Raw genomic sequence first — 25412 nt, forward strand, 5'->3', positions numbered from 1 at the left:
TCAATACCCTTCAAACTACCATGAGGTGCATGGCAGAGGGTATGTCCCACTGTCTGAGTTATTAGGGTTTCTTCCTGTTCCACACACGTATAGAGTGCAGGAAGACTGACTGTTTGAATGCCTCTGTGTGTGCAGTAATTATTCTAATCTTATCCGCACAATCTATATGTGAATGATAAGTAGGGGATTGTAGTATATCCCCAGAGTCATTATTTAAAGCCAGTTGTTGAAACTTCTTGGGATAGTTTACATCTATCTTCAAGAGTCTTCCAGTTCAGTTCCTTCACTACCTCTGTGACACTCTCCTTTCAATACCCCCTGTCAGTCCTATTTTGTAAGGGTCCCATACACTTGAGCAATTTTCTAGAACCAGTCACATGAGTGGCTTGTAAGCAGTCTCCTTTGTAGACTGGCTGCACTTCCCCAGTATTCTACCAGTAAGTTGAAGTCTACCTCCTGTTTTACTCACAACTGAGCCTATGTAATCATTCCACTTTATATCTCTTCATAGTGAGACACCCAGATATTTGTATGAGTTTGCCGATTCCAACTGTGACTCACTGATATTATAGTCAAAAGATAGGATGTTTTTTGTTTTTGTTTTGTGAAGTTCACAATTTTATATTTTTGAACACTGGCAAGTTACCAATCTCTGCACCACTTTCAAACCTTACCAAGATCTGACTGACTATTTATGCACCTTCCTTCATGTAGTACTTCAATATAGCTAACGGCATCCCCTGCAAAAAGTCTGAAGTTACTATTACTCTTGTCTGCAAGGTCATTAATATACAGCATGAACAACAAGGGTTGCAACACACTTCCCTGGGGCATGCCTGAAGTTACTTCTACATCTGACAGTGACTCTCCATCCAAGATAACATGCTGCATCCTTCATACCAAAACGTCTTCAATCCAGTCACAAATTTCGCTTGATACCTCATATGCTAAAACTTTTGACAATAAGCACAGCTGTGCTACTGAGTCAAATGCTTTTTGTAAAGCAAGATATACTGCAACTATGTGGCTGCCTTGATCCAAAGCATTCTATCTTTCATGTGAGATGAGTGCAAGACTGGTTTCACATGATCAATGTTTTTGGAATCCATGCTGGTTAGCATTGAGGAGGTCATTCTCTTCAAGATACTTCACTATGTTTGAGCTCAGAATGTGTTCTGAGACTCTACGAGAAATTGACATCAAGGATATAGAATGGTAGTTTTCTGGATCACTTCTACTACCCTCCTTATAGATGGGTGTGACCTGTGCTTTTTCCAAGAACTGGATACGCTTTTTTGTTCGAGGGATCTATGATTGATTATAGTTCAAAAACAGGCTAATGCAGCCACAAATTCAGTATAGAATCTAACAGGGATTCCATCATATCCTGGAGCTTTGCCCAATTTTAATGATTTCAGCTGTTTCTCAATATCACTGAGACCAATACTTATATTATTATCTATTTCAGTTGTACAAGGCGTAAATTGGGGCTATTCTCCTGGATTTTCCTTTTTAAAGGAACGTTTGAAAATTTTAGTTAAGACTTTCAGCTTTTGCTTTGATATCCTCAATTTGAGCTCCTGTCTTATTTGTTAGTGACTGGACACTACCTTTGGTGGCACTAACCACCTTTACATATAACCAGAATTTCTTTGCGTTTTGTGAAATATCATATGGCAATATTTTGCTGTGGTACTCACTGAAGCCATCACACATTGCTCTCTTGACAGCCAAATGCTTTTCATTCAGCATCTCTCTATCAATAGCACTACACTTTGTTTTAAACCTATTATCCAGTAATCTCTGTTTCTTTAGAAGTTTCTTTACAGTGACTGTATACCATGGAGGTTCCTTCCCACTATGAAAGTATCCAACAATGATTACAGTATGACTGGGGAACTTATATCCAAGTGAAGTGAGGTTTCCTCTAAAGTTTTGGGATACATCTGGAGATGTGTCTGGTGGTTTACAGGAGGATTCAACTATCATTTTATGCCCATTCTTGATACTGAGTCTTGTCTGAACAATCTCACATGCAACTTCAATTTCTAATATACGCTTAAATTTTCCCTCAAAATCTCACTGCTATCAATTTCAGGTTTCAACCAGCTTTCTGCATGTAGTATCATTGAGCTTCACTGCTTTTCATGAGCACTTCAAACTCTGGCACTTTTGTTGTGAATGCTTTAGCAGTTTACCATTAGGATTTTAATGCTTTCACCTTTGGGAGGCATTTCTTTCAGTCTTACACTGGTCCTTCCAGTTTTTCTATGCTATCATTATCTGGATTGGGTGGAGAGTCACCTAATCTAAAAACCTTTGTGAGCACCCAACACAGAGTCAGCTACCTGAGAAGCATCCTCTGATGTGTAGGGCACACCTTACCCATTTACAGAGATCGAACAGTTATCAAGCCTATGGTGGTAATCCAGGAAGTCACAGAACTTTTGAAGTCTCTGGTTCAGTCCTCCCACTTGACTCAGAACCAAATGGCCATGATCAGTTGTGGGGACAATTCTGTAAATTGTGAGCTTTGTTGGAACTCCATGTGCAAGGCTGGCTTTCTAAATCTTCTCTGCAAGTTGCTGGCACAAGTATGACTGTGGAGCCCAGATGACATGCATCATTTGTTCCAATGTGTGCCATAATCTGCATCCTGTCCCTTAAATGGCTGCTGGAATAGCTTCTCCAACACATTGCATGAGGCCCCCCAGGCATACACACTGAGTGCACCTGGTGTCCTTCCCTGTCCATTGTTGCTATTCCCATAAGGGGTACCATCATTCACCATATGTTTGAACTGCTGACAATTAATAGACACCTGCCCTTTGCATTTGCTTCCTCTTGACACCACACAAAACAGGTTAAGTGAGTCCCACTAACTCAGTTTCAGTTACAGTGAAAGACAGCACCTCAAACTTGGTGGTTAGGAGGATCCGTACAACACTCTAAGTCCTTCCTGGTTCCCATCCACTCTGTACAGGATGCCTAGATCTACCACTGACACCTTACTTGCAGTCAAGTGAATGAGTAGTGACAAATCCTGTACATTCTGCAGAGGAACAGGATCCTCTGGTACCAATATTACAGGTAACAGCTCTTGGAAGCTCTTCCAACACACCGATTCACAACAGCTGTCCATCATTTGATAGTAGTCAGGGAAATTTCCAGTTGCTCCTGAATGTCAACCAACTCAGCCCATGTTTGAGAATGGCATTAACAGTGGGACTGCATTTTGGTTGGTGCAATGTATTACAAGGCCATGAACAAATAACTTTAATTCAAGCCTGCTGATTATGTTTTAATCTGATGAGCTACAAAGTTGCTAACTCCCTATAGGAATTGAAGCAAATACACAAAATGAGATTTCCATTAAGGCAACACAAGCCCGGCCAGTTGGCTGTGCGGTCTAACACATGGCTTTCCGGGCCGGAAGGAGCACCTGGTTCGCGGCACGAATCCACCCGGTGGATTTGTGTCGACGTCCCATGAACCAGCCAGTCTGTGGATGGTTTTTAGGCGGTTTTCCATCTGCCTTGGCAAATGCGGGCTGGTTCCCCTTACTCTGCCTCAGTTACACTACGTCGGCAAGTGCTGCGCAAACAAGTTCTCCACATATGCATTCACCACCATTACTATACCACGCAAACATAGGTTTGGTGTGGGGCGGCGCAGGGGTGAAGTGGACTGCAGTAGTCATCGTGGGGACGGAGCCTCTCTGTCGTTTCTAAGTCCCCGGTTAACATACAATACAATACAATACAATACAAGGCAACACAAAAACCTATGGTAAAAATTACTAGTTTCCTAAAATGTTTTGACGTTAATTATTTGCAGACTCAGAAACAGAGTTAATTTACTATGAATGCAGATAATATATAGGGCTACTCCTATTTAAGGGAAAACTAACTGTAACACAACATGTTAGTTAGAATATCTGCTACAGTAACTAAATCACAACGCTGATTGACTACAGATTGCTCGTAGATTATGTGCTTGAGCTCATACATTATGTAAAGGACAATGGTAGCTTCCAAAAATTCTCAAAAATACACATTTATTTGCATTGATATACAATGAAACTCAGGGGTGATGTATTCTTTGGCAGAACTGTAAACCAGAAATGCTCAATTTCTATTAAATAAGTTATGCATACAACATATTAGGTAATTTCCAGCGTGGTTTCAGAAATGACCCAAGTACTATGTCAACAGTACAATCCGAACATTACAAACTTGAACTGAAAGGTCCCAAGCAGCAAGGGTATTCTTGGACCCTACAGTGCTTCTGATGTAGCACATCATTATGTGTTCTTGGCAAAAATTGTGATGAGTTGTGCCACAGGAAAGATCATGCAATTGCTAGAAATGTTTTTAAAATGTAGACAACACTGTACAGAAATTATATTTGATAATTGGGCAATACTGGAGAAGAGCCAGTGAAGAACAAGAAATAAAAATTTTGGTGTTCCTCAGGGCTCCATTTTTATTCATATGTTATGTAAATGCTTTCTCAAGTTCTCTAGATAATAAGCATTTGATCACTATGTATGCTGATGACATGCCTGGAATCTGATGACATGTATGGAATTTGTTGCACAGAATGTAAGATCAGCCTTATCGAAGAGATTCAAAACTTTATTATTCACTTTAAGCTGAGTGGTACAAATAGACAAATATTGTGATTGATGAGATTCTGCCAAGAAACCTCTTTGGATGTAAATTTTTGGGTTTACATGTAGATGACCAACTTTAACAGAAGCAGCAAGTTGAACATGTCTGCAAACAAAATAACATCCAGTCTATATGTATCAAGGAGATTATCACTATTAATTAATTCTGAAACCCTAAGGACTGCATTTTTTGGTTTATTTTACACTTTCCTCTCTTACAGCATAGCACTGGGGGGTGGGATCTGCCACACTAATATGACAAGGGTTTCTATATTGCAGAAGAGAGCCTTGAGGATCACAGGGAAAGGGAAACAAGTGATGTCTTGTAAAAGCCTACTGACTAGATTCAATATTCTCACAATTTATGCCTTGTAAATGCTAGAAACCATTGTGCTAGTGAAAAAGAGGAAACTAAGGTCAGAAACAGGAACATGGGAATTCACAACCATAATACAAGACATAAAACAGACTTTCACATGGTTAAGAGAAAATTAACAGCCTAAAGCCCTTATGTCAAAGGAGCTATTTTTCATAGTCTGTTACCAAAAGATCTTAGTATGTTGACAGGTGGCACTTTTAAAAAGCAGCTCAAGCAAAGGATTATCCATAAACACACATATAACTTGATTTGACATGAATAAGAAAGTAAGCAATAATATTGTCATATAAATAATTATAGTAGGAAATTTCACATAAAACCAACTTTTCACTATGGAATGAATTATTGTCCTACTATTTGAATTATTTAATTGTAGCATACTGAAAAAATACTGGAAATTTATACTTTTTTGATAATTCCCATGCATGCAACATTACAAAATGAGAAGTAAATAAATTGACAACTGATTCTCCACGCCCCTTGCAGTCTTACATAACTATGCATTTCTCATGTTTTCTCTGATACCTCCTGATATTAAGATTACTAACTATAAATTTATTTTGCTTGGTCACAATATAAAGAAGCCATCAGATAACCTTTCTTACTATTGCACTATCATTTTCAGATTTACAAGAAGTAGAAGCAAATGGTGGCATGACTGTAGAAACGTACATGACTTGGATAGAATTTTGATTTGGTGTGATAAATTGTAGCTTGCTCTAAATGTGAAAAAAATGTAAGTTAATGCAGATGAGTAGCAGAAACTGTCCTCTGATGTTCAAATACAGTATTAGTGGCATACTGCTTGACACAGTCATGTCAATTATGTACCTAGGCATAATGTTGCAAAGTGATGTGAAATTGAATGATTGTGTAAGATCAATTGTATGGAAGGAGACAGTTTATTGGGAGAATTATGGGAATGTGTACCTCGTCTGTAAAGGAGACAACATAAAGAATGTGTTTATGTGACCCATTCTTGAGTACTGCTTGTAGGGATCCCTACAAGGTTAGATTCAAGGAAGTCATCAATGCAGTCTATAGGCATGCTGTTAGATTTGTTACTAGTATTTACAATCAATACACAAGTACTACAGAAGTGTGCCGTAAACTCCAATAGGAATTCCTGGAGAGAAGATGTTCTTTTTGCAAAAACACTATTGAGAAGTTTAGAGAACCTGCTGCATTTGCTACAGACTGTAGAATGATCTTACTGCCGTCAACATATATCTCATGTAAGGACGAAGAACACAAGATAAGAGAAATCAAGACTGCATAAAGGCAGTCTCTTTTCCTTTGCTCCCTTTTTGAGTGGAACAGGAAATAGAATGATGAGCAGTGGTACAAGATACCCTTTTCCATGCAATGGATGGTTGCTTGTCAAGTATGTACATATGTATGTAGATCTAGATATTCAGGAAGTGCAATTCATCCATGAAGGATGTAGCACATAAAACCCTTGTTCAACCAATACTTGAAATTACTCATCAGTATTGGATATGTACCAGATAGAGGAAATAGAGAAGATTCAAAGACGAGCAGCACATTTCATGACAGGGTGATTTAGTAAATGTGAAAGCATCACAGAGATGTGCTACCAATTCAAGTGTCAGATGGTGCAGGAGAGATGTTCTGAATCACAGTGTGGTTTTCTGTTAAAATTACAAGTGTCTACATTTTCAGAAGAGTCAACCAATATATCTCTTCCTGCTATGCATATCTCATGCAAAGTCAAGAAGGTAAAATCTGAGAGAACTGAACTCGCACGGAGGCTTACCAACTGCTGTTCTTCCCACATACCATCAACTTAATGTGGCTTTTGAAGCATAGATGTAGATGTAGAACTGATCGCCATTTCCTTTGGTTTTTATAGATGCAAAGGTGGTTGTTCAGCACCTGAAATCGGTTATCTAGCTCCATCTTTATATTGTGATCAAGACAAATTTATAGGAAATTATTACAAATTTGACTGCTATATCAGCTTCTTTCAGATTGGTATCTTGCTATTTGATCCTATATTAGTAAGGGATTTCACACTGAACCTGAATGAAAATTCATATTTGAAGGTAAATGAAATGAGTGAAGGATATGTTTTACTTCTTTCTGCTGTATGAGTCCCCCATAAAGTCAGTACTGAATCCCTATACAGAATTATAATAATATTTTTCTTGTAAAGAGAAGTTACATAATTTCAAGTTTGCTGGACAAGACCCTGAACTGATAACTAATGAATCTAAAAAAAAACATCACTAAAAAATTTATACACGTAAATTCAAACATTTCTGAACAACACAACTGTTCATTATGCAATTCTGAACCATTAGTATATCTCAAAATGTTCTCTATGGCATAAATGACAACTCCACCAATCTGCAAGGAATACGTCAGGGCAGAATCAACTAATGTATACCCTTATAGTGGGAGTTTTGCTTTGGTATATTATTTCCATCAGAATATCATCTTCAGAGTTAAGATCTATCACTCGAACACTGGCATCTCTTTGGAGTCATATCACATTTAAATGTTACACCATCTTTGTAAACTCTGTGCAGCACTTAAATGAATATGTGCTCTTATCATATAAATGAACTTATAAATATGGAAATCATGATTTTAGGCTATTTGTTGAAAATCAGCCCGCATCTCGTGGTCGTGCGGTAGCGTTCTCGCTTCCCACGCCCAGGTTCCCGGGTTCGATTCCCAGCGGGGTCAGGGATTTTCTCTGCCTCGTGATGGCTGGATGTTGTGTGCTGTCCTTAGGTTAGTTAGGTTTAAGTAGTTCTAAGTTCTAGGGGACTTACGACCATAGCAGTTGAGTCCCATAGTGCTCAGAGCCATTTTTTGTTGAAAATCTGAAAAAAATGATGTTAACACGCAGTGAAAAATTTATTCAGTGCTCTTACCAGTGCTCAGCTTCCAGAAACAAAACTAGCTAATCCTACCACCAGGGAGTATTTGGAAACCTTCTTCTACTGTTTTGGGCACTGGTCTCAGCTCAGTAACCTGGAAGGAAAGCCAATTATGAATTTACTATCACAAAAGTCCATAGAAAATGAAAATTCAAAAAACAAAGACATACAACTATGTGGAACAAGAAAAGGTTACCACAGTATAGGACCATCTGGGCTCTCATAGTAGTCCCGATGATTTGTTCGTAGGTTCTTTTATTTTGATTGTAAATATCTTGGAATTTTCAGTTTCTTGCTTGATGTCTACTGGCAACCTGATTTTGGTGAGGCTGAGAACTGCACAACTGATCCTAAGTTCACTCTTATTATTAATCACAAATCCCATTGGGCAGTATATGTATTGCCATGCAAGTGTGAGAATCTCTAGGCCTTTGACGAGGCTTCAGCTAGATATGTATTTATGAACTTTACACAGCATTTTTACTGCACACTTCTTTAGAATAAATAAGTCAGTTAATGTGTTATAGAGCAGGAAAATGACTCATCAGTTTTCAGACACTGTTTGCAGGTGATATCACCCAATGCAAATGAGTGGTATTATTACAGAACGCATCTGCAAGGGAAGCAAAAGCACCCAAAATGATGATGCTTGGTTACAGTATCAATATCATCTCACTGGGGCGGTCAAAATAGTTACTCTTGGGCATGCTAAGTGATATAACACAAAAAACACCAAAAAACATGGACCTGGTAAAGGGAAAACAAATGTCAAATGTATTCATTAGCTACTGAAGCCTAGATTATCTACAAAAGAGGTTGTATACAAAAAAAACCTCTCATCTGATTCATTTTAACTACCATTAAACTTTCTAGAGTCTTTGCCAAATAGGATTAACAGAAGAGATAGAAAGATTCCGAAAAGAGGTGCAAAATTCATTACTACTTTGTTTACTTGACACAATAGCACTTTGAGTAGCTCAGTAGTTGACACAATGAGGATGACATTTAATATTCTGAAGATAATTACTCTAAAATGCTATAATCTTTTTTCTGCTAGGGAGGAAGGAAAAGTTGGTGTCAACATTTCATTTGTGGTAAGCCATTAGACACACATTCCATTCACTCATCTCAACAAGGAAAGAGGAAGGAAATCCCATGTGGATGTTTTTAAGGAAACAATTTGCTTCAAGATATTTAAGGAAGTCACAGAAAACTTAAATTTTATGATGAGTGGTGACTTTGGTCCTACTCCTTTGAAATACAAGTCTCATGCCATGGAGTGTCACTTCTCTTGGTTTCTTTTACCAAGAAGCAAAGAAACTTTTTTTTTACCTGGATACACACTGGTAAATCTTTAGAAATTATAGCATATTAGGAATGGTAGAACTATCCTTCACAAGCACCATTCATTAGTGGAATATCCGCCTTCATTCCCCACGTTTCGGTCACTCACTCTGTTTTAAACTTTGTGGCCATTAACACTAAAGTACTAAAATAATCTGAGATAAGATGAATGTGGATAAAATGCATTTTAAAAAGTAAGATATCAAATGGAATTCTGATCCATTTTGCTCAGTATGATGCATAGCAAGTTGGGTACCTTCCATCAATTATGTTTCCATCCCCCAATAATTAGTATATTTTTTCCCCAGATTCATTAGATTTCTGAAATAGTCCTTTTTGTAATGTATACAGGTACATGAAAACTACAAATTCATAGCTAGACTTAGCTCAATGCAACTTCATTACTCAAATCATTCATCTGATTATTCTGAATCCATTGGCATTATTAGTTTGGCTACAGAGCATGCTAGTTAGAAAATACGATTAACTGAAACTATTCATACAGTACAAGTCTGCAACTTTGGGATGAGCTAGGAGACATGTTTAGGTATTAGGACCTATAATACTCTATAATACAAAATTCCATCATTAAATTAAGGTATTATTTTTCCTGAAATTAATAATCCCCTGAGTCAGCTGAATTTTAAGTTCAGAGAGGCTGTCACTTTTCATTGTAAATTCTGTCATAACTACTGTAGGATTCTGGACTTTCATCACATACTTTCATTGACTGAATTTTTCTGCATCAATTATTATTTAATTGAAGGGCTGATGAATGATTTCATGAAATTCACTCTAATTTGGAATATGGCACTCATTCATGTAAATGATGGGATTCATAATGTAGAAGAAAGATAGTGTCCAGTATTTTTATAAATTTGTAAGCAGTATTTTTTTTCTCCAATCCAAAATTCTATTGAAGTAGTTCACCGAAAACAGTAAATTCCAACCTAGACAAATTTTAAAGCATTATGTAGCTTTAAAAATAAGAGTTTATTCTTCTGCATCTCTTTATAAGATCCACCCCTACCATGAAAGAGTCAGTCTGCAGCAAGTTTGTAATTGAGTAACACCTATATGGAAAATGTACCACAGTTGGTCCAGTGGATACATTAACCCAAAAAAGTGTACCATATTCGTGACTTGTTTTGTGTCCTGTTGCTTATTACTCTACAGCCTGGTGAATAATAGTCAGTAATTAATTAGGATATGAACTTTTAATTATTCACTATGTTAAGCTTCAATAATCAACCATGACAACAGAGTTATGCCCTGAACAGTACGGTTTATGAAAACTGATACTTACTATGCACATTTTGTTCTCTTTGCTATGTTGATTATCTCAGAAGGACAGTGTGTTGTGTGCTCTAATAATTGACAGTTTTGACTACCAATTTTCCACATGAAGACATTTATGATTAATTATGTCAATATTAGGGTACTGCACTCAAACTATATTGTAGAATAAAATCAAGTGTAGTATGTAGCTTTTTGTTCACCTGAACCAAACTGAAGTTTATGAAACCTGAACTGACAACAAGCAGTATTTCAGGCAGCATCAAAGTGTCATTAATATGTTTGGAATCAAGTTTTGATGTGGACTACATTACTGACAATAACCTACTTTCATCAAAAAAATTTCAGGCGGACATTTGACAGAGGCACCAGCTACTACAGACGTCTGTGCAGACAGTTGGGTAGGTCAGAAGTTCGTTCTCACTTCCACTCACAGAGAAACATAAAATGCTGAAGACTAAGTCAACAGTAATTTAGTAAATGCTGCTGTTAAATTAAATAGTAGTTAAACTAGTATACATCTACATCCACACAGATACTCCACAAGCTATCATATGGTGTATGGTGTATGGCAGGTGTCATGTATCACTATTAATAATTTCCTTTCCTATATTATGCACAAATGGAGTGATGGAAAACAAACTGTTTATATGCCTCTGTATGAGTCCTAATTTCTCTTACCTTACCTTCACAATTCTTAAGCAAAATGTATATTGTCAGCAGTAAAATTATTCTGTGGTCATGCCTGTTCTCTAAACTTTTTCAGCAGTGTTTCACGAAGAAAAGTCTTCTTCTTTTCAGGGTTCCCATTTAAGTTTACGAAGCACTTCCGTAACACTCATTTGTTGGTCAAACTTACTGGCAAAAAATCTAGCAGAATATTTCTCAAGTATTTCAATGTCTTCCTTAAATTTGACATGGTGGGGATCCCAAACACTTGAACAATGCTCAAGAATGGGTCACACAAGTGTTTTAAATGCAATCTCCTTTGTAGATGAGCTACACTTCCCTAACACTTTCTCATTATACTGAAATTTACCATTTGTTTTCCCTACTACTATCCTTATGTGATTGTTCCATTTCATATTGTTTTTCAACATTAACCTACAAATTTCATCGAGCTGACTGTGTCAAGCAGCGTGCCACTGATATTGTATTCAAACACTACAGGCTTGTTTTTCCTGGTCACCTCTCTCAAATTACTTTTTTCTTCATTTAGAGCAAGCTGCCATTCATCATACCAAATAGAAATTCTGCCTAAGTCATCCTATATCGTTTTACAGTCACTCAATGATGATACTTTCCCACATACTACATATCATCAGCAAACAGTTGCAGACTGCTGCTCACCCTATACACCACATTATTTAAGTATTGTCAAACACCTCCTTGAAATCTAGGAATATGAAATCTAGAATGAGATTTTCACTCTGCAGCAGAGTGTGCACTGATATGAAACTTCCTGGCAGATTAAAACTGTGTGCCGAACCAAGATTCAAACTCGGGACCTTTGCCTTTCGTGGGCAAGTGCTTTACCATCTGAGCTATCCAAGCACAGCTCACGACCCATCCTCACAGCTTCAATTCTGTCAGTACCTTGTCTCCTACCTTTCAAACTTCACAGAAGCTCTTCTGCAAAGCTGTGAGGACAGGTTGTGAGGCGTGCTTGGATAGCTCAGATGGTAGAGCACTTGCCCACGACAGGCAAAAGTCCCAAGTTTGAGTCTCGGTCCGGCACACAGTTTTAATCTGCCAGGAAGTTTCATATCAGCTTACAATCTGCTGCAGAGCGAAAATCTCATTCTGGAAACAACCCCCAGGCTGTGACCAAGCCAGGTCTCTGCAATATCCTTTCTTCCAGGAGTGATAGTTCTGCAAGGTTCACAGAAGAGCTTCTGTGAAGTCTGGAAGGTAGGAGACAAGGTACTGGCAGAATTGAAGCTGTGAGGACAGGTTGTGAGTCATGCTTGGATAGCTCAGGTGGTAGAGCACTTGCCCGTGAAAGGCAAAGGTTCTGAGTTTGAGTCTAGGTCTGATACACAGTTTTAATCTGCCAGGAAGTTTCAATATGGAATCTGCCTCTTGCCCCTCTTCCATGGTTTACAGGGTGTGAGAAAAGCACAAGCTGAGTTTCACACAAGTGATGCTTTCTAAATCCATGCTAATTTGTGGATAGAATCTTTCCCACCTCAAGGAATTTATTATAGTTGAATGCAAAATACATTCAAGACTCCTGCAGCATACCGATGTTAAGGATATGGATCTATAATTTTTTGGGTCCATTCTCATGTACAGTGGTCTCATGCACTTTTCCCCAGTTGCTTGGGGCTTTGCATTGGGCAATAGATTCACAATAAATGCAAGCTATGGAAGGAGCCAATGCTGTAAAACAAAATTGCAATCCCATCCGGACCTGGCAGTTTACTTGTTTTCAACTGTTTCAGTTGCTTCTCAATGCCACAGATGCCTATTTGTATGTCCTCCATAAGGGAGCCCAAATGACCATCAAATGATGGTATGTCTTTATGACACTTCTGCATAAATGATCTTTCACATTCAAAATTTAAAACTTCAGTTTTGCTTTTGCTGTGTTCTATTGCCACACAAGACTGGTCAATGACTGACTGGATAGAAGCCTGTGACCCACTTAGTGATCTTCCACAGGACCAGAATTTTTTCAGGTTTTTGTCAAGATCCTTCCCTATGGTAGGATGGTGGAAGTAGTATGCTTTGTGCATGTGATATACTGATAACTGTACACACTGAACACTGCACATCAGTAGGTCTTCTCACCAGAGAAGGAAGTGCCATCTTTGGACAGCAAACTATCAGATGGTACATCAAAATTAATTCCTTGGGCCTTAAAGCCCAGCAAGAGGCAATGTCATTTGTTTCACTGCCACATATTATTGTTCCTCAACTCTAAACACAGTGTATCAACAATGAGATGACTGCATGTATGGAGACAGCACATTGTGTAATTGTATTTGCCCCACAAGCATCCTTACCTGCTTCATCATTTGTCTCCTTTCTCTTAATTCCCACATGCCCTGGTACTCAGCAGAATGATAACAGCTTCTCTTGTCTATGCAGGTGCAGAAGGGAATCATGTATCATCTGGACTTGTTTGTCTGCTGCACACACATGATGTACAGCCTGAAGGGCACTTAAAGAGTCAGACCTAATGAGGAATTCAGTAGCATGAATACTTCTTAACCACTACAGTGCCCTCAAGATCATATATAATTCAGCATCAAACACTATGAATCTATTAGGTAAGTAATTTTGCAGGTATATTTAGGAAATAACACACCACAGCTGATGGAATCCTCCTCTTTAGACCAATCACTATAAATTACAGCATCAAAATATGTAAAACATGGATTTTAAAATGTAATTTGGGATGAAATTATTTCTGAAACCGGTTAAACATAAAAAAATCATGGGTCTCCTTATTAACTAGGATGGTGAACAACTCCACTCTTGATGAAGCACATCAATATGGACTGTATTAAGTGTCAATAGATCCTCCTCAGTAAGAATCAGAAATGGCCTTGTTGCTCAGAGTAATTTTATGAACATTTGCTTCATTTTCAGGTGAACAACAGCATGGAATGCTGGTGACTGTACATTGAGAGTTGACTCTATATGCAACACACCATGAGAATCTCCTGCCTCACAACAAGTAGTGGCTCACCAGCCTTAACAGAGAGGCTGGGAATATGACTGGTGTTATATGCTCATGTTGCCAGCCAAATCCCCTCATGGTAAACAACATCAATCATTTTAAGATGTGATGGCCAGATGAAAGTGGCAAGGCAAGATCACACAAAAACCTTGTAGGACTGGAGAGGCCATTTTTGGTCCTCTCCCCACAACCTGTGGCTGAGGCACTGTAGTTTAAACAATGGCTCTAGGTGTTGGGCATTTAAATACTTCAGGAGCAGTAATCAAGTAAGCCTCTCATCAAAACTGAGACTCAGAAACTCCACTGAACTTTAAAAACTGAGAGCAATGTCATTCATTTTTAGTATGTGTGGTTTAAAAGACAACAAGGATAATTAAAATTAACATACACACATCTTTCTGACAAAAATGTAAAATCCTGTACTATGTTCCCATTCCTCCAACCATCTTATCAAAAGTTGTGAGTGACAAGTAGCCATTGTAAAGTTGAAGAAGAGCACTTAACAGTAAAGTTACCCATAAACACTGAGCACCAAATAGGAGGCTTACCTGTAAATGTAATGCTGCAAATTGCTACACCAAACAGTCAAGCTTAAAATGGATCTGTGGTGACAACATGCTCTAACAGAATTTCACTGACATGACATCTATGAGTGCATGCTGAAAAGTAATTTTTTATGTGAAAACCCTTAAAACTTTTTCAATAAAACAAACGTTATTAACTTTCTACATCTTTATTCTTCACGTATAAATATTTTATTTCTTGACGTAATCACCCTGGCAGTGAACACATTTCTTCCAACAAGAGACCAGTTTATTGATACCACCACTGTAGAATGTTTGGCTTTCCTGACAGAGCCACAACCTCACCCATGCATGCACTGCTTCATCACCATTGAAGTGAAGTCCTTGAAGATGTTGTTTAAGTTTTGGAAACATTCCAAGCTCTGTCACATATGTTATGGTTAGCATCACTGTTTCATTCATTAAAAGCATGAACAACCTAACTTCACACATTACTGAGGTCGATACAGTCAATGCTGTACACAGCTTTCATTCTTCTATGGATTTTAATTGGAGGCACATTTCTTGCACTTAGGAACTTGATTACAGAACACTGTTTTCACACACTGACTTGGTTACATTACAATTAATCTGTAATAGAACAATATGAGAATTTTGTTAACATCGTTAATGCCTCCTCCCGAGCATCAATTCCAAGGGGATGCAGAATGAACTATATCAAGGGTATAATACCTGAAATGGCCACTCTTCTTGAAGAATCCTACAGGAACATTGAAGAAGATCCTATCAGAGAAGCCACATCAAGCCTTGCACAGAATGTCCTCTCTTCAGTATCTGAGGCTAAGAGAGAAGAATGGATACAATTAATGGCTGACTGTGACATGAGTAAAAGTAGCCAAAAGGCCTGGAGACTACTACATCACCTGAGTAATGATAACACTCAGGTCAACACATATGTTATTATTAAACCAAACCAAATTGCTCACCAACTCCTCATTAATGGCAAATCAACTAAACCCAGAAATATAGAGAGAAAACAATTATTCAGGCAAACAGATCAAGAGAGTAGTATCTTATCTCCTTCTTTCTCTCTTGAAGAATTGAATTCAGCCCTGGATAAATGTAAACTGGGAAAAGCAGCAGGATTGGATGACATTAGAGCTGAACAAATCCAGAATTTTGGTCCTGCTACAATGCTTTGGTTACTGGAATTTATGAGCAACTGTATTCGAGAATGCAAGATCCCTAAAGTATGGCGAAAAGCAAGAGTAATTGCCATACGAAAACCAGGAAAGGATAGGTAAGATCCCAAAAATTATAGACCTATCTCCTTACTCTGTCACCTCTACAAAATAATACTGGAGAGACTCATTCTTCAGAGAATGATTAGAAAGGTGGAGCCTCTTCTAAAACCACAGCAAGCAGGTTTCAGAGAAGGGAAAAGTTACACATCTCAGATATTAAACTTAACATAACAAATCAAATATGGATACGAGGAATGGTTCTTTACAGGTGCTGTCTTTACTGATCTGTCCGTGGCTCACAATATGATCAACCATCGGCTCCCTCTGAATACAGTTTATGATATAACTAAAGACTTCACACTCGTGTGCAATATTAGAAACCTTCTCCAGAACTGCAGATTTTTTTGTGGAATTTCAGTCTAAGAAAAGTAGATGGAGAACTCAGAAAAATGGGCTACCACAAGGCAGTGTGCTTGTGCTGCTATTATTCAACATCTATACCAACGATAACCTATCCCTGAAGGAACTAGAAGCTTTATTTATGCTGATGACTGCACTATCACTACTCAAGCTGACTGTTTTGAGACTGTAGAAGATACGCTATCAAAATCTTTGGAAGAATTCACTGTTTACTATCATGGGAGTTACTTGAAACCTAATCCTGCCAAGACTCAGACCTGTGTTTTCCACCTGAAGAATAAACAGGTAAATAGATCCTTAAATATATCCTGTGGAGGCATTGTACTCAAACATAATCCTACTCCCAAATACCTTGGAGTAACTTTGGATCGTGCACTAAAATATAAAAAGCCTTGCCTAAACACCAAACAGAAAGTGGCAGCATGTTTGGTATGGTACAAGTCCAGCAGTCATGCCAGGAATGTCGATGTGGCTCTAAATGAGTCTTGCCGGATTATCACGGGTTGCTTAAGACCTACTCCTGTGGACAAACTCCACTGCATCACTGGCATAGCTCCTCCCGAAATCAGACGTGAGGTAGCTGTGAGATGTGAGAAAAGTAAGGCCACAATGAAGAAAGCACATCTACTATATGGTCGTCAGCCCACACATCCCAGGCTGAAATCAGGAAAGAGCTTCTTGACAACTACCAAGGCTCTCATCGAGAATCCACATGCGGCAAGGACCTCACAATAGTGGGAGAAATGTTGGTATTTGGCAGAATGGATGGCCCCAAGGAAGAACTTCCCCCTGAACATTTGGAGAAGTGGTCAATATGGAGGTCTCTCAACTGATTACGATCAAACACAACAAGATGCAAGACCAATCTGTGGACCTGGGGTTTCTTGTGGACTCACTTCTTTGCCAGCATGGCATTGAGCAGACTAACAGCCATTTCCTTCAGTGTTCCTCATCACCAACCACCTGCACCGTGCAAGACCTTATGAGAGCTACACCAAATTCACTTGAAGTGTCCAATTTTTGGTCTTCTTTTGTGTAAAATTATGTCAGCACTTATATTTTTTTATATTTCTGTACTTTTGACACAATAAATAATTAATTACAATTGAGAGACCTGTATCACGAGGGGGTTGCAACTTGTGTCAGGAAAGTTGGAAAGTCAACCGAGTAATATGCATGACATGTAATACCTCAACCAATATAGAGAAGAGAATAAATAAATTGTAAGCATTACTTTTCAGCATACCTTGTAAAACTGTCTGGAAAGGAAGGACCTTCTGAATATGGGTAGACATCCCCAGAAGCTCCACTTGTGGAGTGGATCAGGGATTTTATGCCTCCTCATAGGTGGCATAACACCTATGGGTGCTGTCTCCATAGGAAAGATTGTTGTAATGCCACCTCCAGCAGGGTGAGATTGTTATGGTTTAACAATACCCCCCACAACCTCACTAGAAGTCTCTAGGTAGTTTCTGTGATTCTAGGACCCAGGTCATATGCCAATAGATCACACATTCCAGCATGTTTCCCCACAGCTAGATAGCGCTACACAACAACAACTACTGCGAAAGACTTGACCTTTCCTGACATCTCCATCCATATGTCATGACTGTCTCTAGTCAGTCAAATCTTATTAAAAAGAGATGTGAGTGTGCACTACAGGTTCCTTTTAAGGTTCCATAACATGATGCACTAGATTTTACCATCACCTGGTGCAGTACTCTTGGCCTAAGACAATGCACACTCCAACTTCCAAGCAGAGAAGGGGTAGTTATATTCTTGGCATTTTTAGAATAGAAATTTCAGTTGCCCCTTTCCATTTAATGTCCAGCATATGTGGAAAGCTAGATCCTAATTTGCAGCAGCAGCAATCACAATGAAGCATTCTGCCACTGTCTGCACCATTCCTCGCTTCCAGGTGTAGGTTGCAGACACTACTGCTTCAGTACAGCAATTATTGGCAAACTGAAACATTTGCAACATATTCTCCTCATAGCTTCCCATACCTGTATAGAGCCAGAAGAATCATTTATCAAATGTATAAATACTTGTTATGATTTCTCCTTGTTCTCATTGATTGTTCTTCATCTCTTTGTCCTCGTGATCCCAAAAAACCATATGGTTCTAGCAGATGGTTAGGATTTTACCCATTGCAAAGCCACCCACCTGACCCTATCTGCAGAGTGACACTCATCATTCTATCATGGGTCATGATGCCTCTGAAGTGAGCCTGAGGACTTTGGGATAGATAAATCAGTAGTATGGTGGGCAATGCTTTTAATGTGGTCCACCCAGTTCGGAACACTCTCTCAGTGTTGAAAAACAACCTGTTGGGTGTACAACATACAGTTTTGTCTGGTAAGTGTTAATCATGCTAGCTTCCTTTCAGGAACTGTTCTATCAGAGGTACATCCAAATGGGGAAGTAGTCACTTGAATGCAAGTCATTGACCCCTCCTCACTGTGCAGTGTCTGCAAGGACAGGAGATCAGAATAGAATGTCGATGGGAGACAATGACCCTATTGCAATGCTAATTAATGCTATCACCAGTATTTACAAGACACAGTCTCATATCTCACCCAGGTAATGAGAGTGGTTCCATCACAGAAGATATTGACAGCATTGAGTCAAACAGGTTGCAGGGAATGGCAACTCAGGCAGCCCTCCCACTGACTTACCTGGTCCTGCCACCTAGAGGCCAGAATGTCTTTATAATCAATGTCATGCTACTGGAATCTGGCTGCTCTCTACTGGATTGGACTACAGATTGCTATACAGACCATTAATTCCTGTTCTGATAACAACTTTGTGAATACTTATAAACTTTCTGGTTTCATTCTTTCAGCATCAAGTTTCTCACCCACTCTGACCCAGATCATTTGGGCTTTATGAAATTTTACTTTATTCTGAAGCTGTTTAACTGTAAATTAATAAAAGTTGTGCACATTAGCACAAAGGAACCAAACAATTTTATACAAAAGTGGCAATGATGAGTGCACAGCACTTGGACATAGGACATGTTCAGTGAAGGCAAACATGGATCCAGAGTTTCTTTAACTTTGGCAACAGCAATTAATGCTGCAACAGGAACAATATTAACAGCAACAGACCTGATTAGAAAAGTGGATGGATTCACTAGCCAACAAACACTGCCACACATGTTGTGAGAAGCAGAGCCAGTACACCAACTTCCACCCATTTCCACATTTTCTGCCAGACGCTGATGAATGGGAAACCTATAATTAGCACCTCTCCCTGCACTTCTAGGTATGTAACATTTCTAATACAGTACTGCAACACACATCTTCTATCTCCTAATCCTAAGAGTTGAATTTGCTTTTCAAACTTAGTAGTTATTAGATCCAGAAATTTTACAACTTTGGGAAAGCTGCAAGTTATTTTCATCATATTATGAACCAAAGTGTGATGCAGTAGCAGCCAGATGAGAAGTTTTTCAGTGTCCCAAACACTCTAGTCAATAATACATATTATGCACAGCTGAACTTCAAGGTCTTTCCTGCAAATGTAATTTTTCTTTTGAGCCATCAGTCTTCTGACTTGTTTGACATGGTCAGACATGAATTCCTCTCCTGTGCCAACCTCATCATCTCATAGTAGCACTTGCAACCTAGGTCCTCAATTGTTTGCTGGATGTATTGCAAGCTCTGTTTTCCTCTACAATTTTTACCCTCTACAGCTCCTTTTAGTACCATGGAAGTTATTCTGTGATGTCTTAACAGATGTCATGCCATCATGTCCCTTCTTCTTGTCAGTGTTTACCATATATTCATTTTCTTACCAATTCTCTGGAGAACCTCCTCATTCCTTACCTTGTCAGTCCATCTAATTTTCAACACCACATGTCGAATTCTTCAATTATCTTCTTTCTTGATTTTCCCACAGTCCATATTTCACTGCCATAAAATGCTGTGTCCAAATATACATTCTCAGAAATTTCTTCCTCAATTTATTGCCTATGTTTGATACTAGTAGGCTTCTCTTTGCCAGGAATGCCCTTTTTGCCAGTACTAGCGTACTTCTGATGTCCTCCTTGCTCCAACCGCCATGGTTTATTTTGCTGCCTAGGTAGCAGGATTCCTTAACTTCATCTATTTCATGATTACCAATCCTGATGTTAAGTTTCTCGCTATTCTCATTTCTGCTACTTCTCATTACTTTCATCTTTATTTGATTTACTCTCAGTCCATATTCTGTACTCATTAGACTGTCCAGTCCATTCAGCAGAGCCTATAATTTTTCTTCACTTTCAGTGAGGATAGCAATGCATCAGTGAATCTTATCATCGATATCCTTTCACCTTGAATTTTAATTCCACTCTTGAATCTTTCTTTTATTTCCATAATCACTTCTTTGATGTATAGACTGAACAGTAGGGATGAACGACTATACCCTTGTTATACACCCTTTTTGATCTCAGCACTTCATTCTTTGTCTCCCACTCTTATTGTTCCCTCTTGGTTTATGTACATATTGTATATTACCCATCTTTCCCTATAGCTCATCCCTATTTTTCTCAGAATTTTTAACATCTTGCACCATTTTATATTGTTGAATGCTTTTTCCAGGTTGACAAATCCTATGAATGTGCCTTGATTTTCTTCAATCTTGCTTCCATTACCAACTGCAATGTCAGACTTGCCTCTCTGGTGCCTTTACCCTTCCTAAAGTCAAACTGATCGTCATCTAACAGATCCTCAATTTTCTTTTCCATTCTGTTGTATATAATTCTTCTACATCTACATCTATACTCTGCAACCCACTGTGAGGTGCATGGCTGAGGGTACGTCATGTTGCACCAGTTATTAGGGTTTCTTCCCATTCCAGTCATGTATGCACTGCACAAAGAGTCATTGAATACCTCTATGTTTGCAGTAATTATTCAAATCTTATCTTCACGATCGCTATGTGAGGGATATGCAGGGAGTTGTAGTGTATTTCTAGAGTTGTTATTTAAAGCTGGTTCTTGAAACTTTGTTAATAGAATTTCTTGGGATAGTTTATGTCTATCTTCAAGAGTCTTCCAGTTCAGTTCCTTCAATATCTCTGCGACACTCTCCCATGGATCAAACAAACCTGTCACCATTCATGCTGCCCTCCTCTGTATATGTTCAGTATGCCCTGTTAGTCCTATTTGGTATGGGTCCTACACACTTGAGCAGTTTTCTACAACCAGTCACATGAGTGATTTGTAAGCAGTCTCCTTTTTAGGCTGATTGCAGTTCCCTAGTATCTGACCAATAAACTGAAGTCTACCAACTGCTTTACCCACAACTGAGCCTATGTGATCATTCCATTTTGTATACCTACAATGTGTTACACCCAGGTATCTGTATGAATTAGCTGATTCCAACTGTGACTCACTCATACCATAGCTATGGGATAGTATACTTTTTTCATTTTGTGAAGTGCATAATTGCACATTTCTGAACATTTGAAGCAAGTTGCCAATCTTTGGCCCACTTTGAAATTTTATCGAGATCAGACTGAATATTTATGCAGATTCTTTCAGACAGTACTTGCATCAACTGCAAGAAGTCTAAGGTAACTATTAATATTCTTTTCACTAATTTGGATGCATGAGCTGTTACGCTGATTGTGTGATAATTCTTGCACCTGTTGGCTCTTGCATTGTTCAGAATTGCGTAGGTAATGTTTTTCCAAAAGACTGATGGTGTATCACCAGACTCATACATTCTACACACCAACATGAATAGTCACTTTGTTGCCACTTCCCCAAATGATTATAGAAATTCTGATGGAATATAATCAATCCCTTCTGCCTTATTTAATCACAAGTCTTCCAAACCTCTTTTAAATTCTGATCCTAATAATGGATCCCCTAGCTTCACTGTGTCTATTCCTGTTTCTTCTCCTATCACATCATCAGACAAGTCTTCCCCCTCACTGAGACCTTCAGTGTGCTCTTTCCACCTATCCACTCTCTCCTCTGCTTTTAACAGTGGGATTCCCATTGTACTCTTAATGTTACCACCCTTGCTTCTAATTTCAGGAAAGGTTGTTTTGACTTTTCTGTACACTGAGTCAGACCTTATGACAATCCTTTCTCTTTCAATTTCTTCATATTTTTCTTGCATCCATTCCACCTTAGCTTCACTGCACTTTCTAATTATATTATTCCTAAGTGATTTATATATATGCATTCTTGAATTTCCCAGAACATTTTTGTACTTCCTTCTTCCATTGATCAACTGAAGTATTTTTTCTGTTTCTCATGGTTTCTTGGCAATTACCTTCTTTGTACCTATGTTTTTCTTCCAACTTCAACAACATTTTTAGAGATGTCCATTCTTCTTCAACTGAGCTGCCTACTGAGCTATCCCTTATCACAGTATCTACAGGCTCAGAGAATTTCACGTGTATCTCCTCATTCCTTAGGACTTTTGTACCCTGCTTCTTTGAGCATTGATTTTTTCTAACTAGTCTCTTAAACTTCTGCCTACTCTTCATCACTACTAAAATGTGATCCGAATATATATCTGCTCCTGGGTATGCCTTACAATCCAGTATCTGATGTCACTTTACGTGTACTAACTAGAGCCACAATCAATTGAATGCAGATTATCTTGTGTGTGGTGTAATTATTTGGTCCATTCCACACCAGGAAGTATGTTTACAAATACTAGTTGGACAGCCAACCCTAGAAGAGGTTCTCAAAGCTGCTAAAACACATGAAGTTCCATGTCAGGCACAATGCTCATAAGAGGAACAAGATGTGTCTTCTATCAATAGCTCATCCCCTTCCCACAGAAAATTGTTGTACCAGGACTTAGACTGCTCAACATCTAATAGTGACAACACTGTGTTTCTGTTCATAGTTCATTCCGTTACCACAACAAATTGCAAAATCGGATTCAGATTTCTAATCCTCAGTGAATATTGTACTAAGCAAGCTTGTTGTTCCGTGCCTCAGGCAGCGCATTCAAATAACCAGTCTTCTGCATCCAATTCAGATTCAGACTACCCCTATGGTTGTCCTCTGAATGGGTGCCCACAGTTTTGAAGCATGTACATCTGATAGCAGTGTCCTCATAAACATGTATGCTGCTCAGAATGTCACAAGCTTAGCCACATGTCCAGCATCCGTGGCAGCCACACACGTCCTCCTGAGTCACAGGATGAGCATAAACAAGTTCACATCATCTTACTTCACTTATATCTTTTTACAGAGCAACTGCAGAAATTTTGGATCACACTTGCCACTTTTGATCAACCATTTATATTTCAAGTGAAAACAGGAACTTCCCAATTGCTTCCAGCCCATCAGGATCTAATAAACTACAGCCAATAGTGCATTCCCCTCCATGGTCATTGTGTAGTGATGGCCACTACAAGAAACTCAACAGACATAATTTTACATCATTGCTTCAGACTGTAGTCAAAACATGTTTGGTCTCCCCGTTTCTTTCACACCCACCTAAGTCTGATGGCAGAATTTATGTCTGCAGGGATTTTACAACAACTGTCAATGATCAATCAGTTGTAGATACTTGACCCATTGCTTGTCCCAAAGAACTATGTCAAAACTAGTATGAGGAAAATATTTTATCAGAACTGATGTACGAAAGGTGCATCTACAGTTAAAATGGACAAGGTTTCCTAGCAGTTCATGGTCATCAATTTTTTCTTTGGCCTCTTATCCTACAATCACTCCCTTTCAACATGTATCTGGAGCAGGTTATCCATGATGTCCTGTGCAGCACTATCTGGATGACGACCTTATTACTAACAATATGAGAGAAGCACACCTATATAATCTTTGCTTCCTTTGCCTAAATTTACAAGGCAACTGCCTCTGTTGAAGCTTAAAGAAATGTGTATTCTTTAAATCAAAAGTTCACTAACTGCGATACATGCTCAGTATGGTGGCTTACACTCAACAAATTAAAACGTCGAAGCCGCCAGCAAACTCCATCCACCGACTAACCTTACAGAACTACAATCCTCCACATACACATTATTAATGTTTCACAATGAATTACAATCCTCATTGAAAGCTTTTATTTATGTTTCACAATACTTCTTGAGTATAGTCAATTATTGCCGGAAATTTATCCCTCAGGCATCGGAAAGAGCCAAACCTCTCAAACTTCTGAGAAAAGAGGTATCAAATTTCAATGAACCACTGCTTGCCAATAGATTTTTGATTGCATAAAGGGCTTCACCATACCTCACAGCTAGCGATGTTTGACCCCAGTAAACCATTGATCCTCACCATTGATGCCACGTAACATGGTGTTGGTGCAGTTTTATCACAAAAATCCTGGTGACACTGAACATTCTATTGCATACACATCAAAAACATTAAATTCTGCTCAATTCAACTACAGAAAAATAGAAAATGAACCTTTATCAATCATTTTTGGCGTCCAAAAATTTTATAATTTCCTCTGTTGAGTGAAATTCCTCCTTATTACTGACTACAAACTTCTGGTAACTCTCTTCAGCCCTCACAGCCATATACCAGAGAAAAGATGTAACAAAGCAGGTGGATTACTTCTAGCTGTTATGCTTTTCACCCTTCCAAAATCAGTTATTATTATTATTATTATTATTATGCAAATTTTGCGATGTCACTAATGTCATTTATATGGCATGTGCACAATAACTAAAAATCTCAAATATTGACTCAGGGCTTAACCAACTTAATTTTATTATCTGTTACATTCCTTTGGTTCTCAGGGGTATAATGAGCTAATTATTTTGTCCAAACCTATTTAATTACAGTATATCAGTAACTTCATATTTTTTTGCCATTGTTCATTTGTAAACCTATACCCAGTTACTAACTTCTCGATAATGTAGATGAAAAAGCTATACAAATAAGTAAAGCATTCCTGCAGTCAATGTCAAAAATATGTTAGCAACACCTGTACTAATTTAATTACAGAGTAATT

General features: G+C 38.5%; 1 protein-coding gene across 3 annotated transcripts in view; it reads right to left on the minus strand.

Moving 5' to 3' along the window:
• The window catches only part of LOC126470352 (solute carrier family 35 member E3-like), a 141840-nt gene that overhangs the window by 12459 nt on the left and 103969 nt on the right, over window positions 1-25412 (minus strand). For all 3 annotated transcript variants that reach the window (XR_007586168.1, XM_050098142.1, XM_050098143.1), the window contains exon 6: window positions 7955-8054. Coding sequence is in view for 2 of the 3 variants with exons in the window: in XM_050098142.1 (XP_049954099.1) it covers window positions 7980-8054 (75 nt within the window). In the remaining variant the exon portion in view is untranslated. The remainder of the gene's footprint in view (window positions 1-7954; window positions 8055-25412) is intronic.

This window comes from Schistocerca serialis, chromosome 3, assembly GCF_023864345.2.
Source record: "Schistocerca serialis cubense isolate TAMUIC-IGC-003099 chromosome 3, iqSchSeri2.2, whole genome shotgun sequence".
Lineage (NCBI taxonomy): Eukaryota > Metazoa > Arthropoda > Insecta > Orthoptera > Acrididae > Schistocerca > Schistocerca serialis.